The sequence below is a fragment of the Ursus americanus genome, chromosome 34 (genome assembly GCF_024610735.1).
Source record: "Ursus americanus isolate L20-20 chromosome 34, mUrsAme1.1.p, whole genome shotgun sequence".
In the NCBI taxonomy this organism is placed as follows: domain Eukaryota; kingdom Metazoa; phylum Chordata; class Mammalia; order Carnivora; family Ursidae; genus Ursus; species Ursus americanus.
The window spans coordinates 27,836,830-27,851,942 of NC_142160.1; the positions used below are offsets into that span (position 1 = coordinate 27,836,830).

At 37.6% G+C, this 15,113-nt stretch overlaps 1 protein-coding gene across 2 annotated transcripts in view; it reads left to right on the forward strand.

Annotated features, from left to right (window-relative positions):
- ERCC6L2 (ERCC excision repair 6 like 2) overlaps positions 1–15,113 on the forward strand; it is a 149,634-nt gene that overhangs the window by 69,935 nt on the left and 64,586 nt on the right. For both annotated transcript variants that reach the window (XM_087858836.1, XM_045780841.2), the window contains exons 10-12: positions 1,940–2,011; positions 2,614–2,759; positions 11,333–11,428. In XM_087858836.1, coding sequence (XP_087714962.1) covers positions 1,940–2,011; positions 2,614–2,759; positions 11,333–11,428 — 314 coding nt within the window. The remainder of the gene's footprint in view (positions 1–1,939; positions 2,012–2,613; positions 2,760–11,332; positions 11,429–15,113) is intronic.

The window sequence follows — 15,113 nt, forward strand, 5'->3', positions numbered from 1 at the left end:
TGAGAAAAGTTAGGCCCAAGATTTCTTAGTTGTGAACATTGTAATTTACAACACTCCTTGGTATTTACCCAAATGAGTTAAAAATTTATGTTCACACAAGAGCCTGTACACAGATATTTGTAGCAATTTTATTTATAACTGCCAAAACTTGGAAGCAACCAAGATGTCCTTCAGTAGGTGAATAGATAAATTGTGGTACTTTCAGACAATAGAATACTATTTAATAATAGAAAGAAATGAGCTATCAAGGTACAAAAAGACACAAGGCACCTTAATTGCATATTGCTAAGTGAAAGAAGCCAGTCTGAAAGGCTACATACTGTATGATTCCAACTATATGACCTTCTGGAAAATGCAAAACTCTAGAGTGGTTGCCAGGGGTTTGTAAGGAGGGATGCATAGATGAAGCACAGGGAATTTTTAGGGCAGTGAAACTATTCCGTGTAATACTGTAATGGTGCATACATGTCATTATATATTTGTCAAAACTCATGGAATGTACAACACAATGAATGAACCCTAATGTAAGTAATGTAAATAGACTTTAGTTAATAATAATAGTTAATAATTTAATAATAATGATAATGTATTATTAGTAATAATTTATTCATTCATCAGTTGTTACAAATGTACCACCCTAATGCAAAATGTTAATAATAGGGAAAGCTGCGTGCAGGGGAGGGGCAGAAGTGCAAGATGGGGGAGAGGGGATCTATGGGAGTTCTCTATATTCTACTCCATTCTTCTGTAAATCCAAAGTTGCTGTAAAAAATAAAGTCTTTTAATTTTAAAAAGTTAATGTATTATGTGAAATTCAAATGCACGTACTTTATATAGAATCAGTTATTTGATTAAAAATAAAGCAAATGCAAATCTTATTTTGCAAATAAATGCAAAACTTACTTTATAAGTTCTGCAAGTATTAAAATTATATTTACCTGATCTGTGACATTTTTATTCACCATTTGATTGGTTATCTGAGTAGCTTTTTTTTTTTTTTTTTGACTCCATGGCTTTTTCTGAAGGATTGGACAGCGGGGGTCAGAGTCAGCACAGTGTCTTCTCTTAGTCGACTATTAAAAGTGTCTTATATTCCTTATATCGAGTATAATTTTTTATTTAAATGTAAATGCTTATCAGTGAATAAACAAAATTGCTGAAATGTTTATTGCATAATTTAGAAAAATTTTAGGCTTAGTTCAGAAAATTCCTTTTCTTTCCTTTGTGGATTACTTTTCCACAGTGTTCTGGAACTGTCATTGCCAGATGTGGAAATGCCTGTTTTAAAAATAACAGTATTACTGTTATAAAGTGGCTTTGGATTATTTGCTTCCCCTTTAAAAGCACTGTGTCTGGGGGCAAATTATTGACATTTTGAGGTCAAAATCAAATCTGGAAGTCAGGGCTTACTATAAATAGAGAAGCAGAGGGGATAAAATGAGAAGAGGTGTATATGTGACTGATTATTTTAAAGAAAATAAATATCAAGACTTTTAGAACTTGAACACTTTAGAAATGTGTTTCATTACATCCATCTAGAAAAAACTTAAATACTTCCTAAAAGGAATGCTGTTCTGTAATTTAGTTTCTGAACATATTGTAGGTATAAAGAAAGTGTGTTTTAGAAATTAAATTAATTCATTTAAATGCATCCCATAATCTAAAATGCTTCCTTTTTATTGAAACCAGATGGGATGAAACAAAAGTCTTCGGGAACCTTACCTCATTATTGACAGTATGATGATGAATAACGTCTCATGTAATAGCTAATACTTTATTTCTCCAAGTTGGCAAAAATGAAGGGAATTAGGAAAGAGGACTGAGGTTATGTTGTATAAAAATACTTTTTAAGAAATTCTCAAGTGATGTTTATATGTATAAAGTGTGCTTTTAGTTGGAATGGGTTCACTGGTGGTTGATTTCTGTGGTTCATTTCCAGGTCCTTCAGCAGCTTTTAAATCATTGTAGGAAAAACAAAGATAAAATACTTCTTTTCTCCTTTTCCACCAAGGTGAGTTTCTTTGGAAGTATATTCTTGATTGGCCCAGACCTAACTCCTGAGGCAGAAAGCTTAAGAGACATAATGTGTCCAGCCACATTTTCTATCCTATACATACTGTAGAAAATGGTAGTGAGGTAAGCAACTTTTAAAACAGATGCTTAAATCTCAGTGATATCAGGGTTATTGTCAAATAGCAAATTCAAAGATAGGTTTTTAATTCTCTGTTGATGTGTTTGTTATAATTAAAGTATTCAAGACATTTAAGAGATTTTAGAGCCTGGAAAATAGCACAAATAATGAAATTCATTTACATAAATTGGCCAATACTTTTCTTGTTATTCAGTTTTAGTTAAAAAAATAAAGTTTGTTTTTTTTTTCCCTGAAAGATTATTTTTTGGTTTTTTTTTAAGACAAACTGGTGAACTTTAAAGTCAGTTTCAGGATAATGGGAAGAAATATGTGAGCCAGAAGCCAGGAAAATATTTGTTGCTCTTGTAAGAAAGCACTTGTAAGCAGCAATTATTAATGCTTAGTAAATCTTATCTCTATAATGGTATGAGACTTGCTAAACCATGAATTTGTCTTTGCCCTTCTCCATGTCTTTTCTCCAGTTGCTTGATGTTCTGCAGCAATACTGTATGGCGGCTGGACTTGATTACCGACGACTTGATGGAAGTACGAAATCAGAGGAAAGAATCAAGATTGTGAAAGAGTTCAACAGTACACAAGATGTTAACATTTGCCTTGTCTCCACAATGTAAGAAAATAAAATTTGATAACTTGATTTCTATCTAATTGCTTTTAAGATTTAGGGTAATTTAAAAATTATTACTGGATTAATTTTCAGTGGTTATGCTTATATTGCTTTGTTTTATTTGGCTTGAAGGAGAAGCAGCAAAAATGCTATTAATTATGATTGAAATAGCAGTACCTTGAGTTTTACGTAACCTTTTCTCTCAGTTTCCTTATCATCACTCAATTCCCCTTCTATGTCTGGGTTTATAATGATAACAATCAAAAGAAATGGATGTTTCCTCCCAGGAATTTTCTGTGATAGTGTTTTTATTCATGTCTTGTGGTCAGAACAGTCCAACTTAATTGAGTAATCAAGTTATTAATCATATAACTGAGAATCATTTGTAGCAGTGGTTTTTACACTGTGCTCGAGGAGCCCTAGAGAGCCCATGGGGCTTAGTGGGCCAGGTACTTCCTCCCTCTGTCTACCTGGTCTCAACCACAGCAGCTCCACATTAATAGATTTTATAGAAGTTAAGTCAGTTCTAACACCTATTTATGAATCTCATTAAAATATTTTAAAGAATATATGCACTTTAGAGAAAAATTTAAGCCAATATAAACACCTAAGAAGATTAATCCTTTCTTGGGGGTAAGAAATCCTTACTTTGACATCTAATGTAGTAAATATTTTATAGATCTGCCCCCGCTATCTTTCAAAAAGAATTTTTTGTTTAAAAACAAACATATGTAAAATGTAAAAAGTCAACACAATAATTACTTACAATGAGGAATAAAATTGTATATATGATGAGTGAGCTACTTACTGCTGAACACTGAAGTTATTCTCAAATTCTTACAATGAAGTCATAAGGAGAGAAGCTCCGGATTCCCATTTTCCTGTGAATGAATCAAGAAGTAATTTCTCGAGGGGGGAGAGTTAAGATGGCGGAGGAGTAGGGGACCCATTTTCCAGCCGGTCCCCTGAGTCGAGTTGGATAGGTACCAGACCAGCCTGAACACCCACGGAATCAGCCTGAGATGCAGGAAGATACATCTGGATCTCTACAAATGAACATCTCTAGCGCTGAGTATTGAGGTACGAAGGGGGTAGCCGTGAAACCGCGCACAGATATTGGAAGATAAACGGAAGGGGGAGGGAGCTGCCGCGTTTGGGCGCCGGAAAGCGGTAGCCACCTGCACGGGGGAGCAGACTCGAAGACGGCACCCACGAGAAAACAGACTGGGACTGTGAACGGGGAACGCGCGTGACCAGACTTCTCACTGAACTCCGGTGCGCTCACTGGAACCAGACTGAGACCGGGAGCTCTGGAGCGCGTGGGGCGGCTGGCGGCTGGCGCTGTTAGAAACACAAAGGACAGAGACACCCCGGCCCTGGAAGTGAGGGCTGGGAAGCTGGGTGTGGGGCGCACATCCCGGGACGCTGCAGGGTTGAGCAGCACCAACAGTAACAGAGTTAAAGTAGCCAGAACATCAGTGGAGAACGGTCTGCGATCCCTCTGTTCTGAGACAGAGGCTGAGATTTGGCCACTGTTCCTCTGACTCTCAGAAGAGGCACAGCAAACCGCCAGGGAAAGCCGCCAGAGAACAAAAGCCTGGAAATACCGGCTCACAGCGTGCCCATCCCCATCACCCCTTGCAGGGGACACAAAGACTCTACCCAAACAGGGTTGCCTGAGTATCGGCACAGCAGGCCCCTCCCCCAGAAGGCAGGCTGAAAAATCAAGAAGCCCTCATCCCTAAAGTCCCTATAAAACAAGGGTGCACAGCCTGGGTCCCGGTCAAAAATTTGGGCTATGGACAACCCCGCAACCTCTCCTCATCAGAATGACTAGAAGAAGAAATCCCCCCCAGCAAAGAAAAGACAATGAGTGTGTGGCCTCTGCCACAGAACTAATGAATATGGATATAACCAAATTATCAGAAATGGAGTTCAGAGAAACAATAGTCAAGATGATGTGTAGACTTGAAAAAAGTATTAACAAAAATGTTAATGAGAATATAGAACCTCTAAGGGCGGAAATGAGAGCGAATCTGGCAGAAATTAAAAATTCTATGAGCCAAATGCAGTCAAAACTAGAGGCTCTGACGGCCAGGGTGATTGAGGCAGAAGAACGTATCAGCAAATCGGAGGATGGGTTAGTAGAAGAAAAAGCTAAAATAGAATCTGGACTCAAAAAAATTCACGCTCAGGAATGTAGGTTATGGGAGGTTAGAGACTCAATGAAACGTTCCAATGTCAGAATCATTGGCATCCCCGAGGGGGTGGAGAAAAACAGAGGTCTAGAAGAGATATTTGAACAAATTGTAGCTGAAGACTTCCCTAATCTAGCAAGGGAAACAAACATTCATGTCCAAGAGGCAGAGAGGACCTCTCCCAAGCTCAACTACAACAAACCTACACCACGTCACGTCATAGTGCAATTCGCAAATATTAGATCCAAGGGTACAGTATTGAAAGCGGCCAGGGCAAAGAAATCTCTCACATACCAAGGCAAATGTATCAGAATTACGTCAGACCTGTGTACACAGACCTGGAATGAGAGAAAGGGTTGGGGGGGGGGGCATTTTTAAAGCTATTTCAGAGAAAAACATGCAGCCAAGGATCCTTTATCCAACAAGGCTGTCATTCAGAATTGATGGAGAAATAAAGAACTTCCAGAATTGCCAGTCATTGACCAATTTCGTAACCACGAAACCAGCCCTACAGGAGATATTAAGGGGGTTCTATAAAAGTAAAAAGGCCCCAAGAGTGATACAGAACAGAAAGTCACAATCTATAGAAAAAAAGACTTTACTGGCAACATGGCATCATTAAAATCATATCTCTCAATTATTAGTCTCAATGGAAATGGCCTAAATGCTCCCATAACACCACAGGGTTGCAGATTGGATAAAAAAATATGACCCATCCATTTGCTGTCTACAAGAGACTCATTTTGAACCTAAAGATACATCCAGACTGAAAGTAAAGGGATGGAATACCATCTTTCACGCCAATGGACCTCAAAAGAAAGCTGGGGTAGCCATTCTCATATCAGACAGATTGGATTTTAAACTAAAGACTATAGTTAGAGACACAGAAGGCCACTATATTATTCTTAAAGGATGTATCCAACAAGTGGATATGACAATTATAAATATATATGCCCCCAGCAGGGGAGCAGCAAGATACACAAGCCAACTCTTAACCACAATAAAGAGACATATAGATAAAAATACACTAATAGTAGGAGACCTCAACACTCCACTATCAGCAATAGACAGATCACCTAAGCAAGAAATCAGCAAAGAAACAAGAGCTTTGAATGCCATACTCGACGAGTTGGACCTCATAGATATATATAGAACACTACATCCCAGAACCAAAGAATACTCATTCTATTCTAATGCCCATGGAACATTCTCAAGAATAGACCATGTTTTGGGTCACAAAACAGGTCTCAACCAATACCAAAAGACTGAAATTATTCCCTGCATATTCTCAGGCCACAAAGCTCTGAAATTGGAACTCAACCACAAGGAAAAATTTGGAAGAAACTCAAACACTTGGAAACTAAGAACCATCCTGCTCAGGAATGATTCGATAAACCAGGAAATCAAAAATCAATTTAAACAATTTATGGAGACCAACGAGAATGAAAACACAATGGTCCAAAACCTATGGGATACTGCAAAGGCAGTCCTAAGGGGGAAATACCTAGCCATCCAAGCCTCACTCAAAAGAATAGAAAAATCTAAAAGGCAGTTTTTATATTCTCACCTCAAGAAGCTGGAAGAGCAACAGGGACAGGCCTAATCCACGCACGAGGAAGCAGTTGACCAAGATTAGAGCAGAAATCAATGAATTAGGAACCAGGAGTACAGTAGAGCAGATCAACAGAACTAGAAGCTGGTTCTTTGAGAGAATCAACAAAATTGACAGACCGCTGGCAAGACTTATCCAAAAGGATAGAGAAAGGACCCAAATTAATAAAATTATGAATGAAAAAGGAGAGGTCACAACCAACACCAATGAAATTGGAAGGATTATTAGAAACTTTTATCAACAGCTATATGCCAATAAATTAAGCAACCTGGAAGAGATGGAGGCCTTCCTTGAAACCTATAAACTACCAAGACTGAAACAGGAAGAAATTGATTTTTAAACAGGCCAATTAATTATGAAGAGATTGAGTCAGTGATAAACAACCTTCCAAATAACAAAACTCCAGGCCCGGACGGTTTTCCTGGGGAATTCTACCAAACATTCAAAGAAGAAATAATACCTTTTCTCCTAAAGCTATTTCAAGAAATAGAAACAGAAGAAAAGCTACCAAACTCATTCTGTGAGGCCAATATTACCTTGATCCCCAAACCAGGCAAAGACCCCATCAAAAAGGAGAATTACAGACCGATTTCCCTAATGAATATGGACGCCAAAATCCTCAACAAGATCCTGGCTAATAGAATCCAACAGTACATTAAAAGGATTATCCATCATGACCAAGTGGGATTCATCCCTGGGATGCAAGCGTGGTTCAACATTCACAAATCGATCAGTGTGATACATCATATTAACAAGAAAAGACTCAGGAACCATATGATCCTCTCAATCGATGCAGAAAAAGCATTTGACAAAATACAGCATCCTTTCCTGATTAAAACCCTTCAGGGTGTAGGGATAGAGGGTACATTCCTCAATTTCATAAAAACCATCTATGAAGAGCCTACAGCAAATATCATTCTCAATGGGAAAAAGCTGGAAGCCTTTCCGTTAAGATCAGGAACACGACAAGGATGCCCACTCTCGCCACTATTATTCAACATAGTACTAGAAGTCCTTGCAACAACAATCAGACAACAAAAAGGGATAAAAGGTATCCAAATCGGCAAAGAAGAAGTCAAACTGTCTCTCTTCGCAGATGACATGATACTCTATATGGAAAACCTAAAAGAATCCACGCCCAAACTATTAGAAGTTATAGGGCAATTCAGTAATGTGGCAGGATACAAAATCAATGCTCAGAAATCAGTTGCATTTCTATACACGAATAATGAGACTGAAGAAAGAGAAATTAGGGAATCCATCCCATTTACAATAGCAGCAAAAACCATACGTTAACTTGGAATTAACCAGAAACATAAAGAATGTATATTCTAGAAACTATAAATCACTCTTGAAAGACGTTGAAGAAGACAGAAAAAGATGGAAAAATATTCCATGCTCATGGATCGAAATAATTAACATAGTTAAAATGCCCATGCTACCCAGAGCAATCTACACTTTCAATGCCATCCCGATCAAAATATCGATGACATTTTTCAAAGAACTGGAACAAATAGTCCTTAAATTTGTATCGAACCAGAAAAGGCCCTGAATCGCCAAGGAACTGTTGGAAAGGAAAAACAAAGCTGGGGGCATCACAATGCCGGATTTTGAGCTGTACTACAAAGCTGTGATCACAAAGACAGCATGGTACTGGCACAAAAACAGACACATAGACCAATGGAACAGAATAGAGAACCCAGAAATGGACCCTCGGCTCTTTGGGCAACTAATCTTTGACAAAGCAGGAAAAAGCATCCTGACAAAACAGGAAAAAAGACAGTCTCTTCAATAAATGGTGCTGGGAATATTGGACAGCTACATGCAAAAGAATGAAACTTGACCACTCTCTCACACCATACGCAAAGATAAACTCCACATGGATGAAAGACCTCGATGTGAGACAGGAATCCATCAAAATCCTAGAGGAGAACCTAGGCAGCAACCTCTTTGACATCGGCCACAACAACTTTTTTCATGACCTATCTCCAAAGGCAAGAGAAACAAAGGAAAAAATGAACTTGTGGGACTTCATCAAGATAAAAAGCTTCTGCACAGCCAAGGAAACAGTCAAAAAAACTAAGAGGCAGCCCACGGAATGGGAGAAGATATTTGCAAATGACGCTACAGGTGAAAGACTGGTATCCAAGATCTACAAAGAACTTCTCAAACTCAATACACAAGAAACAAATAAACAAATCATAAAATGGGCAGAAGATATGAACAGACACTCTTCCAATGATGACCACAAATGGCTAACAGACACATGAAAAAATGTTCAAAATCATTAGCCATCAAGGAAATTCAAATTAAAACCACACTAAGATACCACCTTACGCCAGTTAGAATGGCAAATATTGACAAGGCAAGAAACAACAATTGCTGGAGAGGATGTGGAGAAAGGGGATCCCTCCTACATTGTTGGTGGGAATGCAAGTTGGTACAGCCACTCTGAAAAACAGTGTGGAGGTCCCTTAAAAAGTTAAAAATTGAGCTACCCTATGACCCAGCCATTGCACTACTGGGTATTTACCCCAAAGATACAGACGTAGTGAAGAGAAGGGTCATATGCACCCCAATGTTCATAGCAGCATTGTCCACAGTAGCTAAATCGTGGAAGGAACTGAGATGCCCTTCAACAGATGACTGGATTAAGAAGTTGTGGTCCATATATAGAATGGAATATTACTCAGCTATCAGAAAGAATGATTTCTCAACATTTGCTGCAACATGGACGGCACCGGAGGAGATAATGCTAAGCGAAATAAGTCAAGCAGAGAAAGACAACTATCATATGATTTCTGTTGTCCATGGAACATATGAACTAGGAAGATTGGTAGGGGAAGAAAGGGATAAAGAAAGGGGGGGGTAATCCAAAGGGGGAATGAAGCATGAGATATGGACTCTGAGAAACAAACTGAGGGCTTCAGAGGGGATGGGTGTGGGAAAATGGGATAGACTGGTGATGGGTAGTAAGGAGGGCCGTATTGCATGGTGCACTGGGTGTTATACGCAACTAATGAATCATCGAACTTTACATCAGAAACCAGGGATGTACTGTATGGTGACTAACATAATATAATAAAAAAAAATTAGAAAAAAAAAGAAGTAATTTGTCACATGAGCCCTTCCTTACCTACAGAGCATTAAATGACACAGAATATTGTCTTCAGTTAAGTTTTATAACGTACACATGAGCATTCTTAATTTCTTAAATAATAAGCATTTTTAATTTCTTAAATAATCTTTTTCAAAGTCATAAACACCTTCAACAACAGTTCAAATAGTACCGAACTTCTGATGACAACTCCTTTTCTACTCACTCCATCTAATTTGATGGGATTTGCCACAAAGCTCCTAATTATCTGTTTATATTAGAAATTGTTATTTAACCTATTCATTGAATTTTTTTTTAATTTTTTAAAATTTTTTTTTATTCATTGAATTTTTAAAGACCATATTTTTCATGTTTAAAAGTCCTGTTGATATTTTTCAGATATGCCTGATTGTTTTTACTCGTATTTTGTTCTTTATGGTTTCTAGCCTTTCTTTTATTTCTTTAGTAATTTGAATCAAAAAAAATTTTTTAAATCTCTTTTTGAATGGCATTTTTGGTCTGTTAACTCCTATACTTGGGGCTGCTAATCCTTCTGTTGTTCTCTCTGGCTCTTGCTTATGGTAGATGGTTTCTTCACTCATTTTGTAATTTTTTATTTCGAGCTTATCTATAGTGGGGCTTTTCCCCTCTGTTTTAGCCGGACACCATGCCAGCCACATAGGGATGGGAATCCATGTTTCTTGCTTGGCTTCTATTGACTTCCTGAGAGTGAGGCACTTCATGACTATTTCTGTGTGGCCTCCACTGACATCACAGAGGGGATCTGGTTATAGTGCAATGTAAATGAATGTCCCCAGCTCCTCAGTTTTCTCTGACACCCCCTGGGTGTGGGTATGAGACACCTCATTATAGTTAGGCAAGGGTGCAAATCTAATCTCCTCACTCAACTTTTACTGACCAGGTTGGGAGTGGGACCATAGATTTTTTTCCATGGTGTTTACCAGAATAGGCTGGTTATTATCTTAACATTTTTCCCTCTTGAAAGGCTATACCTTTCCTGGTTCTTCGGCTAAAGGAAGAAGGGCTTTCTTGGGGCTTTTTTTGTCTTGACTACTGGCATATCCAGTATACTGGTTTCTCCAGAACCCAGTCTGGGATTTTTAGGCAAAAAGATAGCTGGAGAGCTCATTGCCATGTCATTCCTTAGTTCGTTGAGTCCCTAGCCAGTCTTTGTTCTCTCTACCTTTCAGAGTCTAATATTTATTTTATCTATGATGTCCAGGGGTCTTCAGCTGCACTTAGTGGGTAGAATAAGAAGTGCATCTACTCCTGTATTGATTTTTAAAAATGTGTATATTACTTTATTTAGCTGGACTAATAATTTTTGGAAAGTATGTTAGGAAAATCTTATAGCATAGTATTTGAATATCTAAAAAATGAAAAAACCAGCACACCCTACTTACATGGGCTTTAACAGTCAGTTTCGTTTTTGGTTTTTTGGGTTTTTTTTTAAGAGATATTCTAGAATGGTAGAAAAATAATATTCCATAGCTATTTCATTTGCGGCATTTTTGTGTTTCAAGCATCTTACTTTTATGATGTTAATGCAATATTGTGTTGATCTGGTTACAGAAACCTGGCACAATTGAATTAGAGGGCAACAATTATGTTTTTGTCTTTTTAATATGCCGTTTTCTGTTTCCTCCAGGGCTGGTGGACTAGGCCTCAATTTTGTTGGTGCCAATGTTGTTGTATTATTTGATCCTACTTGGAATCCAGCCAATGATCTTCAAGCAATTGACAGGTATAATACTGATAAAATTTAAAGTGACCTACAAGTACTTTTTATCTAAAAATACTCCTTTTTGACTCTTTTAGGTTGCTTATAATATTACTGTGTTTAGAAGATAGAGGAAACCTTATGAAAAAAAATTGTATTTAAGATAACCCCAAATCTGAATATCCAAATGGCAGGCTGATAATAGCAGTTTATTTTCTCTCCATCTCAAAATCCCATTATTATGACAGGACTTGTTTAAGAAGGAACAAACCCCCAATACTGCAGGAAGCGAGGGAAGGTCACTACTAGTAGATCAGAAGTTTTAAGAAACTCCTAGAAGGTAGAAGGTAAACAGAATCTGTGTGATCGAGAAACCGGCCGAGAAAAGCCGTAGTCCAAAGTCGGTAGGAGGACACAGAGAAATTTGAGCTTGGGATCAGCAACTATAGGATGTAGAAAGAGACCAGACTGAATTCTTGTGGGAAATTAATTAATGTGCTAATTCTAAAACCATTTCCTCTCCTACACCCCATATATAAAGAGGGATTGGCCTACAACAGATGTCCCTTGATCAAAGGTGAAAGATATATTTCATAAATTTTATAAATAAGTGGGAAATCAGACTGACAGAAGGTTTTTATAGTGGGTATTAGGGCCAGATCATAAAGCAGAGCTGAACCTAAAGTAATCCCAGATCTCCATGGAACACAAAAAGGGGGAAATGATTAAATAGACCTGTGTACCTGCATGGAAATCCAGACTAGCTTTCCTATGCAGTCCACCCAGTTCCTCATTTGTAATTATGAATGGAAAATTAAGAATTATGAGATATGGGGCACCAGGGTGGCTCAGTTGGTTAGGTGACTGCCTTTAGCTCAGGTCATGATACCAGGATCCTGGGATCTAGCCCCATGTCAGGCTCCCTGCTCAGCAGGGGAGTCTGCTTCTCCCCCTCCTCCTGCTCATGCTCTCTCTTTCAAATAAATAAATAAAATCTCAAAAAAAAAAAAAAGAATTATGAGATAGTTTAATAAAACCAGCAGTATGAAAGAAAAGGGCCAAGATGAGAAACAGACCCTGAAGGAAATACAATAAGAATGGGACACCATGTAATAAAGGGCATAGAAGAGAGAAATAGAAATTCTTAGAAATTAGGGGCACCTGGGTGGCTCGGTCTGTTAAGCATCTGTCTTCAGCTCAGGTCATGATCCCCATGTCAGGCTCTGTGCTCAGTGGGGAGTCTGCTTGTCCCTCTCCGTCTGCCTCTCCCCCCTGCTCATGCTCTCTCTCTCTGGCTCTCTCTCAAATAAATAAATAAATAAATAAAATAGTAAAAAAAAAAAAATTCTTAGAAATTAAAACTATTGCCAAATAATTCAGTTCAAGGTCGGAGTAATAAAATGGAGAGTACTGAAAGTGGAGATTGATATGGAAAATAAAATAAAAGGAATGAATATTTTAGAACACAATGACAGGGCAAGATAGAAAACATACAGACATATATTGGTGATATTTCTAAGTTCCAGAGATAAAGAAAGGGGCTAAACGATGCCAGAGTGAGAAGGAGGGAGAGAAAATTATTTATAAAACAAAGACAAAAAGAAAAAAACAGGTTACCAACAAAGAAATGAAAATCACAGTCATTTCAGCTGAACAGACTTTGAAGAACAGACTTTTCATCTGCATTATAGAAGTCTGGAAGACAATTTAAGTTGTCAAAGTGACAAAATTCATATGATGGTATCCACAAGAAAATAATTTCGACTTGTAATCCGTGGCTGAAATATCAATATGTGAGAGAAAATAAAGCAACTGTTGTAGGAACTGAGAAATTTATATTTAAGTCTAAATAATTGTTGATGGTTTAGTTGAGAGGCTTAATGCAGTAATAAAGAATTCTCAAAAATGTGAAGGGGTGGTATAAGAAAATTAATAAGAGCGACGCCTGGGTGGCTCAGTCAGTTTAATGTCTGACTTCAGCTCAGGTCATGATCTCAGGGTCCTGAAATCAAGCCCAGTATCAGGCTCTGCTCAGTGGGGAGTCTGCTTGAGATTCTCTCTCCCATTCCTTCTGCCCCTCCCCTGGCTTGTGCTCTCTTTCTCAAATAAATAAATAAAATCTAAAAAAGAGAAGAAAGGAAGGAAGGAAGGAAGGAAGAAAGGAAGGCAGGAAGGAAGGAAGGGAAAAGAAAGAAAGAAAGAAAGAAAGAAAGAAAGAAAGAAAGAAAGGGAGAGAGAAGAAAGAAAGAAAGAAAGAAAGAAAGAAAGAAAGAAAGAAAAGAAAGAAAAAAAAAGAAAGAAAGAATCTAAAACTAAAATTCCATATAATTCCAATAAAACATTGGAGGGTGGGGATAATTGTGTTAGAATTTATATTTCATCAAAAAAGAATTAGGATATCTTGGTCAGTTTTAGCAACAAATTTAAGGGCAACAATTAAGAGAGTTGGGCATAATAATCACTTGGTTCACTTTTTAAACACAGATGTTCAAGCTCCATCCGCCTGGTACTCTAATGCTGTAGGTCTAGGGTGGGGATCTATAGTCTACATTTTAAGAAACTCCTCAGGTTGTACATCAAAGGACAGTAGTAACAGAGTAAAAGACAACCCGCAGGAGAAGGTATTTGTAAATTACACATGTGATAAAGACTTAACATTTAGAATATATAAAGAACTTCTAAAACTCAGTAACAATAACCAAAAAAATAAAAACCTAATTTAAAAATGGAAAAAAGGACTTGAATAGACATTTCTCCAAAAAAGATACACAGATGGCCAATAAGCACATGAAAAGGTGCTCAATATTACCAATCATTAGGGAAATGCAAATCAAAACTACAATGAGATATCACTTCATACCCATTAGGATTTTTTTTTTTTTTTTAAGAGAGCTCGTGTGTGTGCAAGCAGGGGTGGGGAGGGGCAGAGGAAGAGAGAGAATCTTAAGTAGGCTCCATGCCCAGCACGGAGCCTGAGGCGAGTCTCAGTCTCATCACCATTAGGGTAACTATTACCAAAAATAGCAAACAAGTCTTGGTGAGGATATGAAAAAATTGGAACCCTGTGCGTTGCTGCTAGGAATATAAAATGTTGCAGCTGCTGTGGAAAACAATATGGTAGTTTTTAAAACATTAAGTTTAGACTTACCTCATATACCCAAAGAATTGAAAGCAGGAACTCAAATAGATATTTGTACAACCATGTTTATAGCAGGATTGTTCACTATAGCCAAGAGGTAGAAATAACCCAAATGTTCACTGATGGATGAATAGATAAACAAAATGTATTCTGTACATGAAATGGAATATTCTCCCTTAAAAAGGAATGAAACTCTTTGTTTTATTGAGGTATAATTGACATACAGCACTACATAAATTTAAGCTATATGGCATAATGACTTGACTTACATGTATTATGCAATGATTACCACAGTAAGTTTAGTTAACACCTGTCATCTCATGTAGCTGCTAAAAAACAAAAAAGAATGAAATTCTGATGCATGCTGCAACATGGAAGAACCTTTTAGACATTATGCTAATTGAAATAAGCCAGATATATAAGGACAAATATTGTATATTTCCACTTATATGATGTATCTGGAATAGTCAAGTTAATAGAGACAGAAAGTAGAATGGTGGTTACCAGTGGCTGGGGGAGAGAGGGAATAGGGAGTTACTGTATAATGGGTACTGAGTTTTAGTCTGGGAT